General features: G+C 43.6%; 2 protein-coding genes across 2 annotated transcripts in view; both read left to right on the top strand.

Moving 5' to 3' along the window:
- rpn1 (ribophorin I) overlaps positions 1-5,283 on the top strand; it is a 28,744-nt gene extending 23,461 nt beyond the window's left edge. Inside the window, exons 8-10 of the mRNA XM_080218634.1 lie at positions 879-998; positions 2,173-2,418; positions 4,501-5,283. Coding sequence (XP_080074760.1) covers positions 879-998; positions 2,173-2,418; positions 4,501-4,683 — 549 coding nt within the window. The 3' untranslated portion in view covers positions 4,684-5,283. The remainder of the gene's footprint in view (positions 1-878; positions 999-2,172; positions 2,419-4,500) is intronic.
- Positions 5,284-11,127: 5,844 nt separating this feature from the next.
- The window catches only part of LOC145363106 (host cell factor 1-like), a 106,648-nt gene continuing 93,222 nt past the window's right edge, over positions 11,128-24,553 (top strand). Inside the window, exon 1 of the mRNA XM_080218633.1 lies at positions 11,128-11,416. Within this exon, the coding sequence (XP_080074759.1) occupies positions 11,257-11,416 (160 nt within the window). The 5' untranslated portion in view covers positions 11,128-11,256. The remainder of the gene's footprint in view (positions 11,417-24,553) is intronic.

Raw genomic sequence — 24,553 nt, 5'->3', positions numbered from 1 at the left:
TCATTGGTTTGATGTATGTCTCCTCGCTGTTCCATCCCTTCCTGAGGACGCTGTGTGAAATTGTTGATGTGGAGATGCTGGTTTTGGACTGGGGTAAACATAGTAAGAAGTCTCACAAGACCAGGTTAAAGAAGTCCAACATGTTTATTTGGTAGCGCAAGCCATTAGCTTTCGGAGCACTGCCCCTTCATCAGGTGATTGGAGTTTTGTTCACAAACGGGGCATATAAAGACACAAACTCAATTTACAGAATAATGGTTGGAATGTGAGTCTTTACACGTAATCAAGTCTTCAAGATACAGAGGATGTGAGTGGAGAGAGGGTTAAGCACAGGTTAAAGAGATGTGTATTGTCTCCAGCCAGGACAGTTAGTGAGATTTTGCAAACCCAGGCAAGTCGTGGAGGTTACAGATAGTGTGACATGAACCAAAGATCCTGGTTGAGGCTGTTCTCATGTGCAGAACTTGGCTATTAGTCTCTGCTCAGCACACATGACTATCTGTAACCCCCATGATTTGCCTGGGCTTTCAAAATCTCACTAACTGGACTGTCTGGAGGCAATACACATCTCCTTAACCTGTGCTTAACCCTCTCTCTGCTCACATTGCCTGTACCTTTAAGACTTGACTGTAAAGATTCACATTCCAACCATTATTTTGTAAATTGAGTTTGTGTCTTTATACGCCCTGTTTGTGACCAAAACTCCCAATCGCCTGATGAAGGAGCAGTGCTCCGAAAACTAGTGGCTTGTGCTACCGAATAAACCTGTTGGACTTTAACCTGGTGTTGAGAGACTTCTTGCTGAAATTGTTGAGCCGTCAGGGAGTTGCCTGCAATAATAATTGCACTTTCTGTCCTTTTTTTTCTCTTGTTTTCAGGTTCACTACACATTCAACAGGATCTTGATGCTGCAGGAGCCCCTATTGGTGGTCGGAGCTTTCTACATTCTCTTCTTCACTGTCATCATTTATGTGCGTTTGGATTTCTCAATCACCAAGGTGAGCTGGTTAAAGTTAACCTCAATAATACTGTCATTGTGCCTCCCATTAAATTGTTGCTCCAGAAAGTTTAATCCATCTAAAACTCTGCTGCTTATATATTGCGGCAAATTTTAGTCCCATGCTCACTATATCCTCTGACCTACTTGGGCTCTCAGGCTGGTAAGACCTTGATTTAACCCCATGCACACACAACCACTCCCTACCCCCCTCAATTTCTTATCCGTTTACCAGCTGTGGCTCAGTTGGTAATGCTTTTGCTTTTGAGTTAAGATTGTGGGTTCAAGTCCCACTCCATGACTCGAGCACAGAAAAAGAAATCAAGTTTGATGCACAAATGCTGCAACTGAGATCAGCTTTCAGCTGAGACCCTAAAGAGAGGCCCTATGTCTGGCTTCACTGCTGGACTCCCTGTCCCAGATCAACATCAGTCATTCAGGTAAAATCACATTATAACACTACTGTCTGTTGGACCTTGCTGTTCACAATCCGACTGACAGATTCTCTGTGTTACATTGGTGACTGCACTTCTTAAAAATGTACCTCAGTGGCTGTAAAGCTTTGTGGCACTTGATGGTGATAGTTGGCATATAAATGCAATCTTCCTTGTGTTCAAACTTCTCTGTGACTTTTAACCATTCCCTATCTCTAATCTACTCCATACAACCTTCCAAGGTCTCTGTGCTCCCCTAATCCTAACCTCTTGAGCATCCCCGATTTTAATCACTCCACTGTTAGTAGCTGTGCCTTTAACTGCCTGACCCTGATCTTTGGAGTTCCTTCCGTAAACCCCTCCACCTCACTCTCCTCCTTTTAAGATGCTCATTAAAATCTTCTCCTTTGACCAAGCTATTGGCCACATGTCCTAATCTCTTTAATGACTTGGTATCAGATTTTGGTTCATATTTATTCCTGTGAGGTACCTTGTTTCACTGTGTTAAAGATGGTATTGTTAGTTTCTAAACCTGCAACATCGTACTTTGGTTAAACCCTCTCTGTATCAAAATCATTTTTCTTAATTTTCTTTCCCCTGTCCCACTCCCAGAGTTTGTGGCGACATTGAACTGTATAGAATCCAGTTTGGTTACACTTTCTAAGCTAACCATAGCAGCAGCATTTCTTGGTTTTATTTTATTTCTTCCCTGTTCTTTCCACATGACCTCAACCCCTACAGGACCCAGCTGCGGAAGCCAGGATGAAGGTAGCGTCCATCACAGAACAGGTTCTGACTTTGGTCAACAAAAGGCTGGGCTTGTACCGCCATTTTGAAGAGGCTGTGAATAAGTACAAGCAGTCACGGGACATTGGCACGCTGAATAGTGGCCGCAAGACCCTGGAAATAGAACACCGGGGTCTTTCTGCCGACATCAGCGCCCTGCAGTCAAAGCTGAAGGCTGAAGGATCAGACCTGGCTGAGAAGGTAAAAGATTCATGCTTGGTCAACATCAGAGGGTAGATATAGCACGGGGTTAGATACAGAGTAAAGCTCCCTCTACACTGTCCCCATCAAACACTCCCAGGACAGGTACAGCATGGGGTTAGGTACAGAGTAAAGCTCCCTCCATATCATGATCCAAACACACCTTAGACAGGTAAATATACTTGTTATTAACTGGCTGAATTATTAGGAAGCTGGAAAAAACACTGCAGATTTTGCAATGAAAAAACACAATATTTGAAACTTCAATTGTATCCAAGAACAACACAGCACGGGAAACAGGCCCTTCGGCCCAACAAGCCCACGCCACCATTTTAACATTGTGAGTGCCCTCCTATACCTATGACCTTTGTCTATGCCTATTGGGGAAGATTGAGGGAAGACTAATTTAGGGACAATTTGTTACACCAATCAGCTTAAGATTATGCTTCCAACTGAGCCATGGCAGACATTTTAGTTGGTTGAGCAATTTTTGGGAAAATTCACTTGTTCTTTGAAAGACTGCCATGGGATCCTGTGTCCTTTACATCCATCTGACAGGGCAGTTAGGGGTCATATAACCTTAGACATCTAATAGTGGTGCATCCCTCAATATTGCACTATGGTGTCAGCCCAGATTTGTAGAGATTGAGTTTTTTCTATCGTATTCCAAAAACACCCAGCCAGCACTCTAGCTCAAGTCTATCTAGTGTTTTTATTGACTTTAGTATTACTTTCCTGCTCTCATACTCAAGGCCTTGACCAATAAAGGAAAGTGTCCCTTCCAAAATAAAGCAGAATGCTGTCAATGCTGGAAATAAGAACAGAAAATGTTGGAAAACTCAGCAGATCTGACAGCATCCGTGAGGGAGAAACAGAGATAACGTTTCTAATCCACAATGACTCTTCTCTGGAATTCATCCCTTATATCTCCTTACCCATCTTATCCAGCAGAATCCTACCTGAATTTCCTTGCCTGGTTGTCCTAGTTAAATGTATTACTTCACATCTCTCCAGATTGAATTCCATTTGTTTTCTGCTTGTCTACTGGACCTGATATCTTCCTCACTATCAAACAGCTATGAACGGACAGAGGGTGGCTCCAATCTATTCCCTCCCCACAACGGCATTGCTCTAAGCCTAAAAGCAAATTGCTGTGGACATTGGCACCTGAAACCAAAAGACCTTTGATAAAGGGTCATCTGGACTCGAAACGTCGGCTCTTTTTTCTCCCTACGGATGCTGTCAGACCTGCTGAGATTTTCCAGCATTTTCTCCAGCGCTTGGCTCTGAAGTTATCCATTGCTTCTCTCTCCCTCTTTTTTAATGGGATGAAAGGAATTAAGAGAGTACTTTCTGGTATTGTTGTAGACGGCGGAGAGGCTCTATCCCTTGTTTAGAGGAGGGATATAGGTTTATGGTACGAGGGACAAGGTTAAGATGTACGAGGCAAGTATTTTTTTTAGAGTGGTGGGTGCCTGGAACTCGCTGCAGGGGGACGTAGTGGAAGCAGATATGGTAGTGACTTTTAAGGGGCATCTGGACAAATACATGAATAGACTGGGAATGGAGGGATATGGTCCCTGGGCAGCATAGTTGGTGCAGGTTGGAGGCCCCAAGGGCCTGTTCCTGTGCTGTAATTTCTTCTTTGTTGAGAGTGGCAGTTTTCATGAAGTACTATCACCTAGCTCTAATCAAAATTCCTCACAGGATCATCCTTGAATAGGATAACGCTCTAGTTTCTCCCTTCCAGAACAAACAAATTCATTAAACCATTTATTCCCCTGTTCTTCTTGACCCTCATCAACCTTTGTGAGGAGCTGGAGGACTACTCTCACCAAGATCTAGACCTCCACTGCCTCCCTCTTCTCTCCTAGCCCAGAACTCTCATCTTTTGCTAGTTTTTCTCCTCATGCCATCTCTTGTCCATAAGATTATCTCCTGGTTCCACCCTGTTCCCATTTGAGATATTTGATTCATTCGCTACAGAGATGTCATTTTTTGTTTGAGCTCCTGAATGTGGGAAGGAGAGGGGCTGGGGTGGGCTGTGTGTAATTTGGTGCTGACTCTGACATTTTCCTTCAGGTGGCTGAGATCCAGAAGCTGGATGGCCAGGTGAAGGATCTGGCACTGAAGGCATCTCAGGAGGCAGAGCGACTGGTGGCTGGCAAAGTGAAGAAGGAGGTGTACATTGAGAATGACAAACACTTCACCTCCAAGCGGCAAGACCTGGTGTCCAGGATTGATAACATCTTGGACACCTTGTAGTCAAGATCAGAAACCTGTGTGCATTTTGGTTTATCTCCTGTTGCCCTGTAAATGCAAGATCAGATGGTATTAAATCAATTATTTCTTTTTTGATGTATGGTGTGGGTCGAATATAACTGGGTCATGGGGTGCTGACTGCTTCCGAGTTGAGGCTTTTACAGCAGACAGGAAAGTTGCTCTTATTTTTCTCTTTTTCAGTTGTTAAGCAATCCTCTGCCTATGCCCCTGCTGACAAGTCCTTTTGCGGTTTTAACAGCAGGGTAATGATGATGTGGAGTGAGATTAGGAGCGAGTTGCTGAGTGTGAAGATGATCGCGATATGTTTATTTGAAGAACCTTTACAGACCAAACATTGCCCTTATGTAATCAGTTTAATTTTTTATTTTTTTTTTAACGGAGATGAAAATAAGCTGCGTTTTTTTTTACTGTGAATCATCGTGAAACCTCAGACTCTGGACGGTTATTCCAGTGGGAGAGGGGGGTAGGTTCGCTCCCTCCCCAGTTCAGCTTCCGCTTCCCCCGGGTCAGATACTTACTTCAACACTCTTGAATTTCTTAAAGTTGGACAGAGCAAAAATTAAAAGTACAACTGAATCAGTTTCCCTGTCTCTGATACTTGTGGCTGTTAATGTAATATTTTAATCTTTACATTTCTCTCCCTTATACACTGCGGGGGCGGGGGGGGGAATCTAAGGGAGGGGAGAGTTAGAAAACTAGAGCTAGATTCTTGAACAGGAAGAGGCACTGTTCAACAGGAGTATACCAAACAATCACTCTATACCCACCAAGAAATCTTCAGTGGCTGGGGTGAAGAAGAGAGAAATGAGTCAGATCATCATTCTCCTGATAGCTGTCAAGTGTCCTCTGGTGGTAAGAGAGAGACCATCAGATTCAGTCAGGATCAGGCTTGGCAGCAGATGAACAGTCTGCCAGCTGAATGATCAGTTAAGTGATGGCTGTCGGGAACTACAAAGACTGATTGATTTTTTTTCCCCCCCCAGCCCAGCCCAGCCCAGCCCAGCCCAGCCCAGCCCTTTGCACCCAGAGGGAGAAAGTTCCGTTTAATTTCACAGCTTTCCCCAAAGTTAACAACACTCATTCACTTCAAAATTTAATTCACTTCCATTTTGGTGGAACCAACATTTCTGTGTCAATCAAGCAGTGCATGATCTGCTCATTCCTCATCACTTGGGATCTTGCTGTGTGCAAATGAATTGCTGTTTCCTCCAAGTGTTTAGTCTTCACAAATACTTTGGCTCTAAAAGAGGTCCTGAGATGCTATATGAATATTAGACTTTTTTACTTCAGTGAAAAATAATAGGTTTGCTTTGCTAATTTTACCCCCTGTCCTGCTGTGACTTCTGCTTTCTTCTGTTGAGCATTCTGTATTTCATGAGTGACAATCATTGCTCAATCCATATTCTTAGCCTATGCAAGTTTAATTATCTGTGTAAACAATCAGTTAGTGAAATCCCACTATGCACTCAGTCACCAGAACACTGGGAGCATTATTACAATTGCCTCAAAGCTTAGGGCAAAGGGAAAAAAACAAATTAGCCAGGGTTTGGCTCTGTTCCCTGGTTGAAGAGCTCTGATAATTACAGTGAAACAACTACTATAACACATGAAGAACAACACTAGGAAAACAAGCAAAATAGCTATTAAAGCTAAAGTTGTCAATATTGTTTTGGACAAATAAAGAATGTACTCGTTATTACTGTTAGTCAATTGCAGTTAACTTGGCTAATTAAAGTTTTTCTAACGTCTAGTGATAGCACAGGGAGGAGCGAGTTGGGGATCGGAATTCAGGGTGCAGGGAAGTAGATAAGGTGGAGTAGGGAGGGAGCAGGATGGGGAGAAAGAGAACCGCTGACATTTGAAAGCTGAATTTGGGATCTAGCAGAAGCCCACTCGCGTCAGCCACTTGTAACCTTTACCACAGGCTGGAAATTATTGAAAATGATCTCCATTCCTCCTCCAGTTCTCAGAATTTTGAGTGCCTCTATCTCCTCTTCTGTTGAACCAGTGTTCCTTGAAATGTCTATCTTTAGTCTATCTTGTTCAGTCAGATGAATCCCCTGTGAGTAAACAGTGAAGACCAGCTTGACAGTGCACAGGCCAAAGACAATATTTATGTAACTGACGTGCTGGAAATCTGAAATACATTCGGAAAGTGCTGGAAGCACTCCACACACCTGGCAGTAACTGAAGAGAAAAAATTAACTGTTGCATTAAAGTAAAGTTGGCACATTTAAATCCAAGTTTGAGGTTAAAATTATATTTTTTTTCAATTGTTTTACAGTCATTTCTGTCTGAAGGTGAACAGTTAACTTCCTGTGTTTATGCTCTGAATAGCAATGCTGGATGCATTTATCAATTGAACCACCAGAGAGAGCTCTTGGATTATTTTTCACATCCTGAGTGCTGAATTCATTTAGGCTTGCAGCAGAACAGAAAATCCTGAACACATCTGTCACAACTGGGTTTTAAACTGAGGCCCTCCACATTCAATCCAGTTATTCTAATGTGGTTGAGTTTAATAGAGTTGGCACTTTGGAAATGCTTACACTCAGAATTGTCAGATGTCATCAGTTGTTCGATTATCTGCTAATTTGTGCAGTTCAGATGAAGTTGGAGGACCAGGATGCATATTTGAGACCATAAGAAATAGGAGTAGGCCATTCAGCCCCTCGAGCTTAGACTGCCGTTCAATAGGATCATTCACTCTCCCTGTTTAATACACCCAGGACAGGTACAGCACAGGGTTAGATAGAGAGTAAATCTCCCTCTACACTGTCTAACCCCATGCTGGACCTGTCTTGAGAGTGTTCGATGAGAACACGGTAAAGCTCCCTCCACACTGTCCCTATCAAACACTCCCAGGACAGGTACAGCACGGGGTTAGATACAGAGTAAAGCTCCCTCTACACTGTCCCCATCAAACACTCCCAGGACAGGTACAGCACAGGGTTAGATAGAGTAAAGCTCCATCCACACTGTCTCCACATCAAACCCTCTGAGCATAGGTAAAGCATGCAGTTAGATAGAGGGTAAGATTCTCTCTATACTGTCCCCATCCCCAGGACAGGTACAATTCCCTTACTGATCAAAAATTGATCTACCTCAGCTTTAAATATACACAAGGACTCTGCCCCCCCCACAGCTCTCTCTGGCAAAAAGTTCCAAAGACTCTCAATCTTCAGAGAAGAAATTCTTCCTCCTCAGTCTTAAATTGGTGCCCCTTTATTCTGAGTCTCTGCCCTCTGGTCCTAGACTCTCCCATGAGGAGAAACATCATCATGGTGTTTACTCTAAGAATCCTATATCTTTCAATGAGATCACCTCATTCAATCCCTCCATACCTAGTGAACCTTCTCTTAACTGCCTCCAATGAAATATCTTTCTCACTCTTGTTTTCAAATTCTTCAGAAGGCTCATCCCATCTGAGTTCACCCAGACCCACAACTCCAAGATAACTGCACAGCCTGCAGGAATGTCCCAAATTGAATACCTCCTCCATGGCTGCCTGGGCTCTAAGTTGCAGAATTCCTCAAACTTGTTTAGCCTTTTTATAAGTCATTATTTACAAAAATTCTTTATGGAGTTTTTAAAGCTAAAGTTTATTTATCAGTGTCACAAGTAGGCTTACATTAACACCGCAATGAAGTTATTGTGAAAATCCCCTAGACACCACACTCTGGCCCTTGTTTGGGCACACTGAACGAGAACTTAGCACAGCCAATGCACCTAACCAGCACATCTCAGTTAACAAAACATTCAGTATTTGGGAAAATGGTTAATTGTAGGGAAGGAGATTCTCTGTTATCCTGGTAAAGGAGCTTCTAAATGCAACAAGTGATAAGTGGATGTAAATTGCAGCGTGACCAATTGACATTGCCTTTCACATCATAAATGTGGACATAATTTATGACAGGGCAGACATTCTTGTTGCATTCTATGTGAGTTTAGCTTTGCCATCTCCCATTTATTGTACATCCTCTCTGATATTTATCCCTCAATGAATATCACAAAACCATTGTCTGAAAAAATCTTGCGCTTATGTATTGCCTTTATAAACAATGAAATACTTTGGTGCGGTGTAGTCACTGTCACAATGCTGGAAACAGCAACTAATGTGATAACAGCAAGCTCCAATAGCAGCAACGTGAAACTAAATGGTTAATCTGTTTGGTGATATTGACCAGGGATAAATTAGGACATTTGGTGAGAGCGAGAAGGAATTGTCTCTGCTTATCAATATGTGGGATCTTTATGTCCAGACAAACTTAGAAACATAAAACCCAAGAGAAGGCCATTTTGTCCTGATCCAACCTGCCCCCTCCCCCATTTCCTTTGATCTCCTTCACCCCCAAGAGCTGTATTAAACTCCTTGAAAACAGTATTTTTGTCTCAGCTGTGTTTTGAGGTAGAGAATTCCGTTTTCCGCACTCTCTGGGTGAAGAAATTTCTCCTAATCTCAGTCCTAACCCACATCTCAGACTGTGACCCCTGGTTCTGGATTCCCCCTACCATCCAGAACATCCTTCCTATCTAGTCCTATTAGAATTTTATAGTTTTCTATGAATTCCCCCAAACATAATCCTACCAACTCAATCTATCCTTGTACATCAGCCCGGTAAACCTTAGCCGCACTTCCTCTATAGCAAGAATATCCTCATAAGGAGACCAAAACTACACACGTTACTTCAGCAACTGGTGTACAAAGACATTGAGGTCTCATTGCACATTCCCTATTCATTTATAACCATTCAGATAGAAGGCCACTTATTTAACATTTTGCCTGAAAGACAGCACCTCCAACAGGGCAGTGCTTGACCAGTAAAGCATTAAAAATGTCAACCTGGACTGGGAATTGAACCCATAACTTCTGACTTGGGCAAGAGTGCTACCAACTGAGCCTTGTGCATTTATCGTGTTGCTGTTTGTTGGGATCTTACTGTGTCCAAAGTGACTACTATGCCCTACATTACAATACTGACTACACTTCAGTGAAGTACTTAATTTGCTGTCAGTATCAAGTATTTTGAGATCTTCTGAGGTTGTAAAAGGTATTGCAGAAATTTAAGTCCATCCATGTACACGCATTCTCTTCTTTGCCATGTCCTAAGAGGGCTTTGGCAACCATGGACCTCCATGTTAATCTTGGTGTGAATCATCTTTGGTGGTGCAGTCATTTAGTTTGCAGGGTGCTTTAGAAAGATTATCCTTTGTCTGCTTCCATTTATTTTTAACCATCGATCTTTTTCGGTGCCATCAGATTTTCCAATTTTGTTCATGTGCCCAAGATAATGCAACTGTCTTCTGGTCTGGGTCAATAAAGTTATTTTGGTTTCAGATTTTACTAACACCTCTTCATTGGTAGTGTAACGTTTCCACTACACACAAACAAGATTTTTAAAATTCCTTCTGATAACCTGAAACCACCATAAAAATCAAGGTATAAACTATGTCCATATCCTGCAATAATTAAATCTGTCAGATATCAACATATATGCATATACCCTGCAATAAATAAAGACCAGATATTGATTCTCTGCAATAAAGACCAGATATTGATTATCTGCAATAAATAAATGATCAGATATTGATTCTCTGCAATAAATAAAGACCAGATATTGATTGTACCATCATTGCTCCCCCTCCCTCCAGGTAAAATCCACACAAGTAACAATTCACTGTCATGTTTCAACAGGACCCAGGATGAGCTGTCCAAGTCATCTGCCTTATTGCAAAAGAAATTCCCGCTGCATTAATTTGTTTTGCATTGTATAATTTCCTGCACAAACAACGTCCTTAAAAAATTAAGACAGAAAATGTCAGAGATTTTAACCCCCCAAAAAATTGATAGTGGGGTCTTTCCTATGGCTAAGTCCCATATAGGTGTCTACGGTATTGGCCTTTCCCATCAAGACACTGTGTTTTCTGTCGATTGTCTGTTTAACGAAACCATATCCGATGGTTTATTTGTTCAAATTAATTTTAATTAATTGTTTTTATTTTTTAAATTCTGGGGTCTTTCCCTCTCTGGGGCAGGGGACATCCGGGGATCTACCCCTAGTCTTTGGGTGTCTGCGAATATTGCCTGTGACTGAGATGTTGAATGATATTTGTGATCCTCACATTGTGATCGCGCTAAAAACGAAATCTGTCTCTTGGAATGAATTGAAAGCAGTATTTCTGTTTAGAAACGTGAAATAAGCAGTCACATAATTCCCGACCTCCACCCAGGGGGCCAGACCTGACATCCGGGAATTCGGTCGCTCCGGGCCCCGCCTTCTTCCTGGTGGCAGGAACAGTGCCTGCGCAAAGGATCCCCTGAAAGGAGAACGAACGTCACTTTGTGAAGCCTGAAACGATATAAAAGTGAAATAAATTTTATTTGGAGAGCAGAAATGAAACAGGAGAGCTGGATCTGCGGGGAGCTGTTTCCCTGGGTGGTGGATATGACAGGCTCCGAATTAGGCAGTCTCGGCCTGCCCAGGGTCCTGCGCTGACAACATCCGGGCTCCCTTCTTCTTCCCCTGCCGCTTTTTCAGGGAAAGCGGCGCCAAGATGGCGGCTCCCATACTGAAATGGAAGCGCGTAACCAACTCGAGCGGGCCGGTCCCACGGCCCCGCCACGGCCACCGGGCTGTCTCTATTAAAGAGCTGATGGTCGTTTTCGGCGGGGGCAACGAAGGGATCGTGGATGAGTTGCACGTTTATAATTCAGGTGGATTGAATAGTAATAATTTGCCGCAATGTTTTCTCTCTCTCTCTCTCACTGTCTGTGTCTTCTCCCCTCCCAGAGGTGGGAGGAGCGGCCGGCCGGTGGCGAGTGCGCGCGCGCGCAGGGCGGCTGCTGAAGGGAAGCGGAGAGCAAGATGGAGCGGGGGATCCGGGCGGACCGCGGCCGCCGCCGCCCCTCCCCCTCGACTGCCTGCCTCAAAATGGCGGCGGCGGTGCCGCGAGCGGACAACCCGGAGCGCGCCATTTGGCGCCACATCCCTTCACACACAAAAATATATTTACAATCAGTTTATGAGAAATTCTCTGTCGTTCAAGAAAATCCCGAAACAAAAACCGGTCAACTCCCCCAGTCTGGGAGTCGTTAATGGAGCGAATGTCAGGATCCTCCCCTCCCCTCCCTCTATTAGAAAAATCCGCGATTTGACAAACAAACTGCAAACAGCCGAGATTATTAATGGAATATTTTTTATTGGCTTTTTATTTGAGATAGGGAGGGGAGTCGAATATTTTCCGCCGGCTTTAAATTACAGAGGGAACTCAACATGGCGGCGCCCGGTTCCCTCAGTTTTCCTGCCTTGATTTATTTTTATTTTTGTGCCTATTTTCCAGTGACATTTGTCCCTCTGCCGCCTCACTTACAGTTAGTATTCAGTCTTACTGTGCGCGCTGTGTTTGGACTCGCTGGTTGCAGTGGGGTTGTCATGGTTTTGGATTCAGTTTTTTCTCTCTAATGCGTACAAACAAGGCGCCATTTCTGTTTGGTTGTCAAGGGAAGAAGCTTCAAAAGCTTCATCATGTGCAGAGGGAGGTTGTATAAAGACATCCAACATCCTCTGCAGTAAAGGAAGCAGGGCAGCTGTGGAAAAAAAATACCAGGGCAGCTGTTAAAAAAATCATCTTGAAATTAAATTCTTCAATTTTATTTTTAAAAATAAATCTTTTTTTCAATAAATCTGATACAGCGTAGATACCCCGGACAGGAAATAATGCATTCCTCTCCACCTTTTGGTATTTTATGATTTTTTTTGAATTGTTGAGTGAGTTCCAAGTTTGGTCAATTGTCGAGCTGCATTCCGAGAATCTGTTGTAATATTTGGTTTGTTCTTTCCTAAGATTGCTGCAGTTAGTGTGAACTGTAGTGTATTGTGGTTGCCAGTGGTCTGACTTTTTTTTCAGCTGCTCAGATATGTTTTTCTTTTTTTATATAGGAACTGACTCAATTTGGCTATTAAATAATGCCACATGGTTTTATTTGCTCCATGCTACGTATAAACACAGTTTTCAAACGTTGCTCATTTGCATTCTCAGATGCAAACATTAAAATTTCCATTTCTCCTAAAGTTTCTGAAAAAAAGGTTTTCAAATGTAGTTTGTTTAATTTCTCACAGCCCCAGTTTTCTTCTACCTGATCCTTGCTGGGTTATAGTTCCCTGGATGTTTATCACCTGATGTGGAGATGCCAATGTTGGGCTGGGGTGAACACAGTAAGAAGTCTCACAACACAAGGTTAAAGTCCAACAGGTTTATTTGGCAGCACAAGTTTTTGAAGTGCTGCTCCTTCATCAGGCGAGTGAGGACTTGCATTCACAAACAGGGCATATACAGAAACAAACTCAATTTACAAGATAATGGTTGGATTCATGTCACACAAACTGTAACCATCACAACTTGCCTCGGCTTGCAAAATCTCACTAACTGTCCTGGCTGGAGACGATACACACCTCTTTAACTTGTGCTTGGCCCTCTTTCCACTCGTGTTGTCTGTATCTTTAAGATTTGATTACCTATAGACTTGCTTCCCAACCATTATCTTGTAAATTGAGTTTGTGTCTGTATATGCCCTGTTTGTGAACACAAGTCCTCATTCACCTAATGAAGGAGCAGCGCTCCAAAAGCTTGTGCTGCCAAATAAACCTATTGGACTTTAACCTAGTGTTGTGAGACTTCTTACTGTGTTTACAACCTTCCAGTATTCCACAACACAAAGTACCACATTCAAAATCAAAACACTTTCTCAACTGATCAGAAATTGTTGAATTTGTTTTCATAGTGCTAGCCAAGGCCAATTCTGGAAGCCAAGTACCTTGCTCTGCAGTGTGAATTTATCTTTTTTTATGTAAGGAATGCATTTGATGTGCAAGTCTTCACAATCTGGTGATCAGCAGTGAAAATGTTTGCTGATACTTTTCCTCCCCCATCTAGTTTAAGCACATATATGATAAGAACATAACATAGGAAATAGGAGCAGGAGTAGGCCATCTAGCCCTTCGAGCCTGCCCCGCCATTCAATAAGATCATGGCTGATCTGTCATGGCTCAGTTCCACTTTCCCACCCTCTCCCCATAACCCTTAATCCCCTTGCCTATCAAAAACCTATCAACCCGCGTCTTAAATATATTTAGCGAGGCAGCCTCCACCACTTCAACGGGCAGAGAATTCCAGAGATTCACCACCCTTTGAGTGAAGAAGTTCCTCCTCAACTCCGTTCTAAACCGCCCCCCCCCCCTTTATCTTGAGGCTGTGCCCTCTAGTCCTAATGTCCTTTCTGAGCGGGAAGAGTCTCTCCACCTCTATCCTATCCATCCCATTCATCATCTTATATGTCTCAATGAGGTCTCCCCTCATTCTTCTAAACTCCAACGAGTACAAGCCTAGTTTATTCAGCCTTTCCTCATAGCTCAACCCCCTCAACTCCAGAATCAGCCTAGTACACCTCCTCTGCACTCCCTCCAAGGCCAAAATATCCTTGCGTAAGTGCGGCGACCAAAACTGCACACAGTACTCCAGCTGTGGCCTCGCCAGTGCCCTGTACAGTTGCAGCAAGACCTCCCTACTTTTATATTCAATCCCCCTCGCTATGAAGGCCAGCATCCCATTAGCCTTCCTGACCACCTGCTGCACCTGCAGGCTGGGTTTTTGCGACTCATGCACAAGGACCCCGAGGTCCCTCTGCACCGTTGCATTCTGCAGTTTTTTGCCATGTAAGTAATAGTCCTTCCTACCATTATTCCTACCAAAGTGGACAACTTCACACTTGCCAACATTAAATTCCATTTGCCAGTTCCTGGCCCATTCGCCCAGCCTATCTAGATCCTTCTGCAGACTTCTTGGAATGCTGCCAGGATGGTTTCCTTGAACAGTGTGTGTTGGAGCCGACGAGGGAGTGAGCTATCTTGGATCTGGTGTTACGTAATGAGGCGGGTAGAATTAGGGACCTTGTGGTGAAGGATCCTCTTGGGGAGAGTGATCATTGTATGGTGGAGTTTCTGGTGCAGGTGGAGGAGGAGAAAGTGGGTTCCCGGTCACGCGTCCTTTGTTTGAACAGAGGGGAGTACGGTAGGATGAGAGAAGAATTGGCGAATGTTGACTGGGGGAACGCGTTGGAAGGTAGGAGGATCCTTGGTAGGCTGAGGAGCAGTGGAGGATCTTTAAGGAGATCTTTCTTGGTGCTCAGCAGAAATTTATTCCGATGGTTAAAAAGGACAGTAGGAGAAGAGGTAATAAGCCATGGATAATGAAGGAGGTGAAGGAATGTGTTAAATTAAAAGCAGAGGCGTTTAGAGTAGCTAAGAGTAGTGGGCAAGAAGAGGATTGGGAGAGGTTTAAATGTCAACAAAGATTGACAAAGAAGTTGATAAAGAAGGGTAGGAGAAACTATGAAGCTGGGCTAGTGCTTAATATAAAAAAGGATAGCAAGAGCTTTTATAAATATATAAAAAGGAAGAGGCTGGCTAGGGTGAACGTTGGACCCTTAGAGGATGAGAAGGGGGACTTAGTGGTAGGGGATGGGGAAATGGCTGAGGTCTTGAATAACTTTTTTGTTTCGGTCTTCATGGAGGAGGACGTGAATAATTTGCCGGGTGTTAGCGATGGAAAGGTGGTAGGACTGGAGGGTCTCAATGACATTATTGTTACTAGAGAGGCGGTGCTCGACAGACTGGAGGGACTGATTGTGGACAAGTCCCCAGGACCGGATGGAATGCATCCGAGGGTTCTGAAAGAAATGGCGGAGGTGATAGTGGATGCCTTGGTGGTTATTTTCCAAACGTCGCTGGATTCCGGGAAAGAGCCGTTTTCCAATCTTCCGGCAAATGTTAAGCCGTTGTTTAAGAAGGGTGGCAGGCAAAAGGCAGGGAATTATAGGCCGGTTAGTTTAACGTCTGTTGTAGGTAAAATGTTAGAATCTGTCATCAAGGAGGAAATAGCGAGGCATCTTGAGGGGAATTGCTTGATAGAGCAGACGCAGCACGGTTTCGTTAAGGGGAAGTCGTGTCTGACAAATTTACTGGAGTTCTATGAGGGTGTGTCTAGGGCGGTGGATAGAGGAGAGCCGGTGGATGTGGTCTTTCTTGATTTTCAGAAGGTGTTTGACAAGGTACCTCACAAGAGGTTATTGCAGAAGGTAAGGGGGCATGGAGTTGGGGGTAGGGTGTTAGCGTGGATAGAGGATTGGTTGTCAAATAGGAGGCAGAGAGTGGGGGTCAATGGGTGCTATTCGGATTGGCGGGTGGTGACTAGTGGAGTGCCCCAGGGGTCGGTGCTGGGGCCTCAGCTATTTACCATTTATATAGATGATCTGGAGGAGGGAACCGAGTGTATGGTGTCGAAATTTGCTGATGACACCAAGATTGGTGGAACAGCAAATTGCGCAGAGGGTGTGGAGAGTCTGCAGAAGGATCTAGATAGGCTGGGCAAATGGGCCAGAAACTGGCAAATGGAATTTAATGTTGGCAAGTGCGAGGTGGTCCACTTTGGCAGGAATAATGGTAGGAAGGACTATTACTTACGTGGAGAAAAACTGCAGCAGGTGACGGTGCAGAGGGACCTCGGGGTCCTTGTGTATGAGTCGCAAAAACCCAGCCTGCAGGTGCAGCAGGTGGTCAGGAAGGCAAATGGGATGCTGGCCTTCATAGCGAGGGGGATTGAATATAAAAGTAGGGAGGTCTTGCTGCGGCTGTATAGGGCATTGGTGAGGCCGCAGCTGGAGTACTGTGTGCAGTTTTGGTCGCCGCACTTACGCAAGGATATTTTGGCCTTGGAGGGAGTGCAGAGGAGGTTTACTAGGCTGATTCTGGAGTTGAGGGGGTTGAGCTATGAGGAGAGGCTGAATAAACTAGGCTTGTACTCATTAGAGTTTAGAAGAATGAGGGGAGATCTCATTGAGACATATAAGATGATGAATGGGATGGTTAGGATAGAGGTGGAGAGACTCTTCCCGCTCAGAAAGGACAGTAGGACTAGGGGGCACAGCCTCAAGATAAAGGGGGGGCGGTTTAGAACGGAGTTGAGGAGGAACTTCTTCACTCAAAGGGTGGTGAATCTCTGGAATTCTCTGCCCGTTGAAGTGGTGGAGGCTGCCTCGCTAAATATTTTTAAGACGCGGGTTGATGGGTTTTTGATAAGCGAGGGGATTAAGGGTTATGGGGAGAGGGCGGGAATGTGGAACTGAGCCACGACAGATGAGCCATGATCTTATTGAATGGCGGGGCAGGCTCGAAGGGCTAGATGGCCTACTCCTGCTCCTATTTCTTATGTTCTTATGTTATGTTGTGTTCTGTTTCTGTTTAAAATTAGTTATGAAATCAGTGTCAACACCTTTTCAAGTAGACCACTCCAGTTGTTGCAGCTCTAAGTTTAAACTTAAAAGTCTCCAATGTCCCTTGATTTCAACTGCTTTTTATAGCAAGGTGTCAGTTCAACTTAACTGCAAATTGTTTTTTTTTCACCTCCATTGAGAGTTAATGTCATGGTTGGGGCCAAACTACACAAGGCATTCATATTTAATTCAATATGCTAACATTTTGGATCAGACTTGCACCTCTCAGGACTGATAAGCCTGTCAATCTAAAATTATGCTCTTGGAAAGAAGGGCATGTGCGTGCACCTAGAAAGTTTCTTGTGTAAAATCTTAAAGCCTGTTAATGCAATTCTTCCACGCTTTTGCAAACCAAGTGAAAACTGCACTTTAGGAATGCAGTACAATCAATGAATTGCTTTATGGAATGTGAACATCACTGGCAAGGCCAGCATTTAATGCCCATTCCTAAATTCCCTTGTGAAGGTGATCACAAGGCACCTTCTTGAACCTTGGAAGTCCATGTGGTATGGATAACACAGTGTTGTTAGGGAAGGAATTCCTGCATTTTGACCCAGTGATAGTGAAAGTCTGGCAATATATTTCCAAGTGAGGCCTTGATTTCAAAGGGTGTGAGAGAAGTCTTGCTGCAACTGTACAAGGCATCGGCGAGACCTTATTGGAGATTGAGAGGAGGTGATCTTATTGAAACATAAGATTCTGATGTAGGATTGACAGGGCAGGTGCTAAGAGGATGTGCCCTTTTTATGAGGGAGTCCAATTTCAGATAAAGATGTGGAAGGATTTCTTTGGAGATTAATGATTCTTTGGAATTCACTTCCATCGAGCAGTGGAGGCTGGGTTATTGAATATACTCGACTTTGAGCGAGACAAAGGAATCAACAATTGTGGATAGGGTAGGCAAGAAGATGAAAGTTAGGAATGCAATTGGATCAGCCATGAGATCAAATGGCAGAGCAGACTGGATGGACCGATGTCCTCCTCCAATTTCTTTGTCTTATGATCTATCACACATTGACTTGGATGGTGGACAGGCTTTAGGAATAAGCAGGTTAATTATTAACTGCAGAATTTGTAGCCTTTAATTTGCTTTTGTAGTTGGCATTTATATGGTTGGTCCAGTTCAGTTTCTGATTAATGTTGATCCCTGGGATTGCTGGGGGAGGGGGATGGTGTTCAGTGATGATTGATCTGTTGAATGTCATGGGGAGACGATTAAATTCTCTCCGGTAGGAGATGGTCATTGCCTTGCACTTGTGTGGTGTGAATGTTATTTGTAGTTTATTAGCCCAAGCCAACTGTTGTTCAGGTTTTGCCACACATGGACACTATGTTTCAGTAACTGAGGACTTGCAGATGGTTCCGAATTATATGCAAGTATCAGTAACCTCCTGATCTATGATAGAGTGAAAGTTGTTGATGAAGCAGCTGAAGATTTTTGAACCTGAGTTACTATCCTGTGGAACTCCAGCAGTGATAAGTATAAAAGTGATTGAGTATAAAAAATGCAAGAAACTACTTAAGAAGGAAATCGGGAGGGCTAAAAGAAGACATGAGGTTGCTTTGGTAGTCAAGGTGAAGGATAATCCTAAGAGCTTCTACAAGTATATTAAGAGCAAAAGGATAGTAAGGGATAAAATTGGTCCTCTTGAAGATCAGAGTGGTTGGTTATGTACGGAACCAAAAGAAATGGGGGAGATATTAAATGGGTTTTTTGCTTTTGTATTTACTGGCATGGAGTCTACGGAAATAAGGTAAACAAATAGGGAGATCATAGAACTTATACAGATTAAAGGGGAGGAGGTGCTTGCTGTCTTGAGGCAAATCAGAGTAGATAAATCCCCATGACCGGACAGGATATTCCCTCACACCTTGAAGGAGGCTACTGATGAAGTTGCAGGGGCCCTGGCAGATATATTTAAAATGTTGGTACCCACAGGTGAGGTGCTGGATGATTGGAGGATAGCTCATGTTGTTCCGTTGTTTAAAAAAGGCTGAAAAAGTAATCCGGGAAATTATAGGCCAGTAAGTTTGACGTTAGTAGTAGGTAAATTATTGGAAGGAATACTAAGAGATAGGATCTACAAATACTTGGGTAGACAGGGGCTTATTAGGAAGAGTCAACATGGCTTTGTGTATGATAGAACATGTTTAACCAATCTATTAGAGTTTTTTGAGGAGGTTACCAGGAATGTGGATGAAGGGAAGACAGTGGATGTTGTGTATCTGGACTTCAGTGAGGCCTTTGACAAGGTTCCGCATGGGACGTTAGTTAGGAAGGTTCAGTCGCTAGGTATACATGGAGAGGTAGTAAATTGGATTAGACATTGGCTCAATGGAAGAAGCCAGCGAATGGTAGTGGACGATTGCTTCTGAGAGGAGGCCTGTGACTAAAGGTGTGCCATAGGGATCAGTCTGGGGTCCATTGTTGTTTGTCATCTATTTCAATGATCTGGATGATAATGTGGTAAATTGAATCAACAAATTTGCTGATGATGCAAAGATTGGAGATATAGTGGACAGTGAGGAAGGTTTTCAAAGCTTGCAGAGGGAGTTGGACCAACTAGAAAAATGGGCTGAAAAATGGCAGATGAAGTTTAATGCAGACAAGTCTGAGGTATTGCACTTTGGAAGGACAAACCAAGGTAGAACATACAAGGTAAATGGTAGGACATTGAAGAGTGCAGTGGAACAGAGGGATCTGGGAATATAGATACGTAATTCCCTAAAAGTGGCATCACAGGTAGATAGGGTCGTAAAGAGTGCTTTTTGGAACATTGTCCTTATAAGAGTTGGAATATTATAGTGAAGTTGTATAAGACATTGAGGCCAAATTTAGAGTATTGTGTGCAGTTTTGGTCACCTAATTACAGGAAGGATATTAATAAGGTTGAAAGAGTGCAGAGAAGGTTTACAAGGATGCTGCTGGGACTTGAGAAACTGAGTTACAGAGAAAAGTTGACTAGGACTTTGTTCCCTGGAGAGCAGAAGAATGAGGGGAGATTTGATAGAAGTGTATAAAATTATGTTCGGTATAGATAGTGGAAAAAGCCTGCTTGCATTCACTCTGAGGCTAGGTGAAGAAAAAAACTAGGGGACATGGGTTAAGGGTGAAGGGGGAAAAGTTTAAAGGGAATATTGAGGGGAGGTTCTTCGCACAGAGTAGTGGGAGTATGGAATGAGCTGCCAGATGAAGTGGTAAATACGGGCTCACTTTTAACATTTAAGAAAAACTTGGACAGGTACATGGATGAGAGAGGTGTAGGGGGATATGGTCCAGGTGCAGGTCAGTGAGACTAGGCAGAAAAATGGTTTGGCACAGCCAAGAAGGGCCAAGAGGCCTGTTTCTGTGCTGTAATGTTGTATGGTTCTGTGATGCCCTGGGACTGAGTTAATTGGCAACAACCAGAACCATTGCACTAGGTCTGGCTCCCATTGATGAAGGAGATAGTCATTGACTTCAGGAAGCGTTGTGGAGGACATGCCCTTTCCAGGCAGATGCAATACATGTGTGGTAGATTCCAAAGATGTGCGGGTTAGATGGATTGGCCATGCTGAATTGCCCCTTAGTGACTGGGGGACTAGCTAAGCTAAATGCCTGGGGTTATGGGGTTAGGACTTGGGTGGGTAGGTGGTCAGTGCATACTTGATGGGCCGAATGGCCCCCTTCTGCACTGTAAGATTCTGTGATAGTTAAGAAAGCCCACCAATGCCTCTAGTTTCACAGGAGATTAAGAAAATTGAGCATGTCTTCTCCAACTCTTCAATTCTTTACAGATATATTCAAAAAGGATGCTTTCTGTGGCATATCACAGCTTGGTATGGCTCCTTGATTTGATTTATTATTGCCACATGTATTAGTGTACAGTGAGAAGTATTGTTTCTTGCATGCTATACAGACAAAGCTTACTGTTTGTAGAGATTTTGATAAGATCACGGCTAAAACGATTGCTCTGGCAAGAAACTGCAAAAGATCATGAACGAAGCCTAGTCCATCACACAAACCAGCCTCCCGTCCATTGACTCTGTCTACACTTCCTGCTGCCTCAGAAAAGCAGCCAGCGTAATCAAGGACCCCTCGCACTTGACATACTCTCTTCCACCTTCATCGGGAAAAAGATACGAGTCTGAGGTCGTGCACCAACCAACTAAGAACAGCTTCTCCCCTGCTGCCACCAGACTTTTGAATGGACCTATCTCACATTAAGTTGTTCTTTCTTGACACACTAGCTCTGACTGTAACACTACATTCTGCACCTTCTTTCCTTCTCCCCTATTTACTCTATGAACGGTATGTTTTGTCTGTATAGCACGCACAAAGCAATACTTTTCACTGTATACTAATACATGTGACAAAATCTTGTCAGTTTTGCTGGAGCACCTTGATGTCACATTCAGTCAAATTACTGAAAGGGCAGTCAATTTCACTTAACTAACACAATAACCACGCTGATCTAATCAAGAAAGCCAGATATGATCTAAGGCAATCCATCAAAGATGCCAAAAGATAATATTGTCCCAGGCTAGCCACACTGACCCGTGCTGTCTATGGCAAGGTCTGCAAGACATAACAGGCTACAAGATGAAGGCATGTAAAATCGCCAGCTCCAACACGCACCTCCCTGATGAGCTCGATGTATTCTACGCCCGTTTTGAGCAAGAGGTCAGCGAGCGCATGCCCTGCACCCTGGATGAACCTGTATCTGGGTCACTATTGCAGATATCAGCGCAACTTTCTTGTAGGTCGACCCACAGAAAGCGACTGACCTGGGTTGGGTACCCGGATGTGCACTCAGATCCTGTGCAGAGCTGGCGGGAGTATTCGTAGACATCTTCAATTTCTCCTTACAACGATCTGAGGTCCCTACCTTCTTCAAGCATCCTGGTACCGAAGAAAAATCAATCAGCGTGCCTTAATGACTTTTGGCCAGTGGGCCCTGACATCCATCATTATGAAGTGCTTTGAAAGGTTAATCATAGCACGAATCAATTTCAGCCTCCCGGACTACCTGCATCCACTACAGTTTGCCTGCGGCTGCAATATGTCCAAAGCAAATGCCATTTCCCTGGCCCTGCACTCAACCCTGGAACACCTAGATAACAAGGACACCAATATCAGACTCCTATTTGTTGACTACAGCTCAGCCTTCAACACTATTGTTCCCAAGAAATTCATCTCCAACCTCTGTGGCCTGGGCTTCGGCACCTCCCTCTGCAACTGGATCCTGAACTTCCTAACGCACAGACCACAATCAGTAAGGATAGACACCAACACCTCCTTCTCAATCATCCACAACGCCGGTGCCCCACAAGGCTGTATTGTCAGCCCCCTACAATATTCCTTATACACCAATGACTGTGCAGCCAAATTCCCCTCCAGTCCGATTTTTCAAGTTTGCTGACAACATCACCGTAGTGGATTGGATCTCAAACAATGACGAGATACAGTACAGGAATGAGAGAGAGAATCTGATGAACTGGTGCAGCAACAATAATCTCTCCATCAATGTCAACAAAATGAAGGAGATTGTCCTGCCATGCTGACACTATAGTTAAGAGAGCCCACCAATGCCTCTATTTTCTCAGAGGACTGAGGAAATTTGGCATATCAGCTATGACTCTCACCAACATTTGCAGATGCACCATAGAAAGCATTCTTTCTAGTTGTATCACAGCGTGGTATGGCTCCTGCTCTGCCCAAAACTGCAAGGAACTACAAAAGGTCGTGAATGTAGTCCAATCCATCACTCAAACCAACCTCCCAACCACTGACTTGTCTACATCTCCCACTGCCTTGGCAAAGCAGCCAGCATAATGAAGGACCCCACGCACCCCAGACATTCTCTCTTTCATCACCTTCCTTCAGGGAAAAGGTACAAAAGTCAGGTCATATACTAACCGACTCGAGAACAGCTTCTTCCCTGCTGCTGTCAGACTTTTGATTGGACTTACATTGCGTTGATCGTTCTCTACACCCTAGCTATGACTGTAACACTACATTTTGTACTCTGTCATTTCCTTCTCTATGAATGGTATGCTTTGTCTGTATAGCGCGCAAAAAAAACAATAATTTTGTATTGTTAATACACGTGACAATAATAAATCAACTCCTGGAATTCAACTCTTTGTCTATATTTGGATCAAGACTGTAAAGTTAACTGGAGATGAGTGGCCCTAGCAGAACCCAGATTGATCGTCAATGACCAGGGATAGCACTGTTGATGGCACCTTCCATTGCCTTGTTGATCAAAAATAAACTGTTGGGACAGTAATTGGCTGGATTGAATTTTTCCTGCTTTTATTTTGTGGGCAGGACATACCCTAACCATTTTCCAGATTGCCAGGTAGATGCTGGTGCTGCAGCTGTTCTGGAGATGGCTAGTTCTTGAGCATATTTTCTCATCACTACGGCTAGGATCTAATCCGGGCCATAGCTTTTTTTTTGTAGCTAGTATGTTCAGCTGTTTCTCGATACCATGTAAAGTGAATCATATTAGCTGGACTTGTCAGGAGGAGAGTGAAGGTATCTTTTGCACTGATGTATGGGCTCCACCATTATTTGAGGTTGGGGGTGCTGGTGGGGCTTCCTTTTCCTGTTGTTTAATTATTCACCATTCATAACTGTGGCAGGCCTGTAGAGCTTTGATCTGATTTTTATTGCTTGTGGGATTGCTTGGCAGTGGCTTTGTTAAATTGGTCCCTGATTTAATGGGGTTGTGCCATTAGAGGTTGAGAAAATTGGGTCTATTTTCTCTGGACTTTGGAAAAATGAGAGGAAATCACATTGAAATGTACAAGATTCTGAAGGTGCTTGATAGGGTAGACACTGAGCAATTGTTTTTGCTGGTCAGGATGAAGTGGATTATAACTTCAGTCCCAAAATGTGGAGCACTCCCTCAACAATCCTTACCTGAGTTCAAGGCAGCAAATTCACACATGCTTTTTTTTTGGGTCTGAGAAAGTGGAACAACATATTTCCAAAGGAAAGCAATTATTGAAATGTTACCTTTTCCCAGATAGCTATTGAATAATTTGTTGACCAAGTTTTATAACTGCCTGGATATTATAAGAATCTGTTGGGGGGGGGGGGGGTCTCTCTTCAAAAATTGCATCTTCCCACTTTCAGAAATGCAAGAGTTCTTGTACTGCATACAGAAGATTACAAGAGAAGGTCTGCTATACCAACTTATTTAAAAGTTTATTAATGAATTTTTCAAAACACTACGCTTTTTAAAATGAATAAGTACATCGCAACATTAATAGCTATGAAAAAATTAAAGTCTTAATTCTAATACAGAATCCATTGAAACTTTAAAAATTCAGTGCCACATTGGGGTGGCACAGTGGTTAGCACTGCTGCGTCACGGCGCCAGGGACCTGGATTCGATTCTCAGCTTGGGCCACTGCAAAGTTTGCATGCTCTTCCCATACCCGAGTAGGTTTCCTCCCATAGTCCGAAAGACGTGCTGGCTAAGTGCATTGGTCATGCTAAATTCTCCCTCAGTGCACCAAACAGGTGCTGGA

Source organism: Carcharhinus amblyrhynchos, chromosome 3, assembly GCF_965287045.1.
Source record: "Carcharhinus amblyrhynchos chromosome 3, sCarAmb.v2.hapA, whole genome shotgun sequence".
NCBI classification, from domain to species: Eukaryota; Metazoa; Chordata; class Chondrichthyes; order Carcharhiniformes; family Carcharhinidae; genus Carcharhinus; species Carcharhinus amblyrhynchos.
The sequence above is the reverse complement of the archived record's forward strand: the minus strand, read 5'-3'. Positions and strand labels throughout refer to the sequence as shown.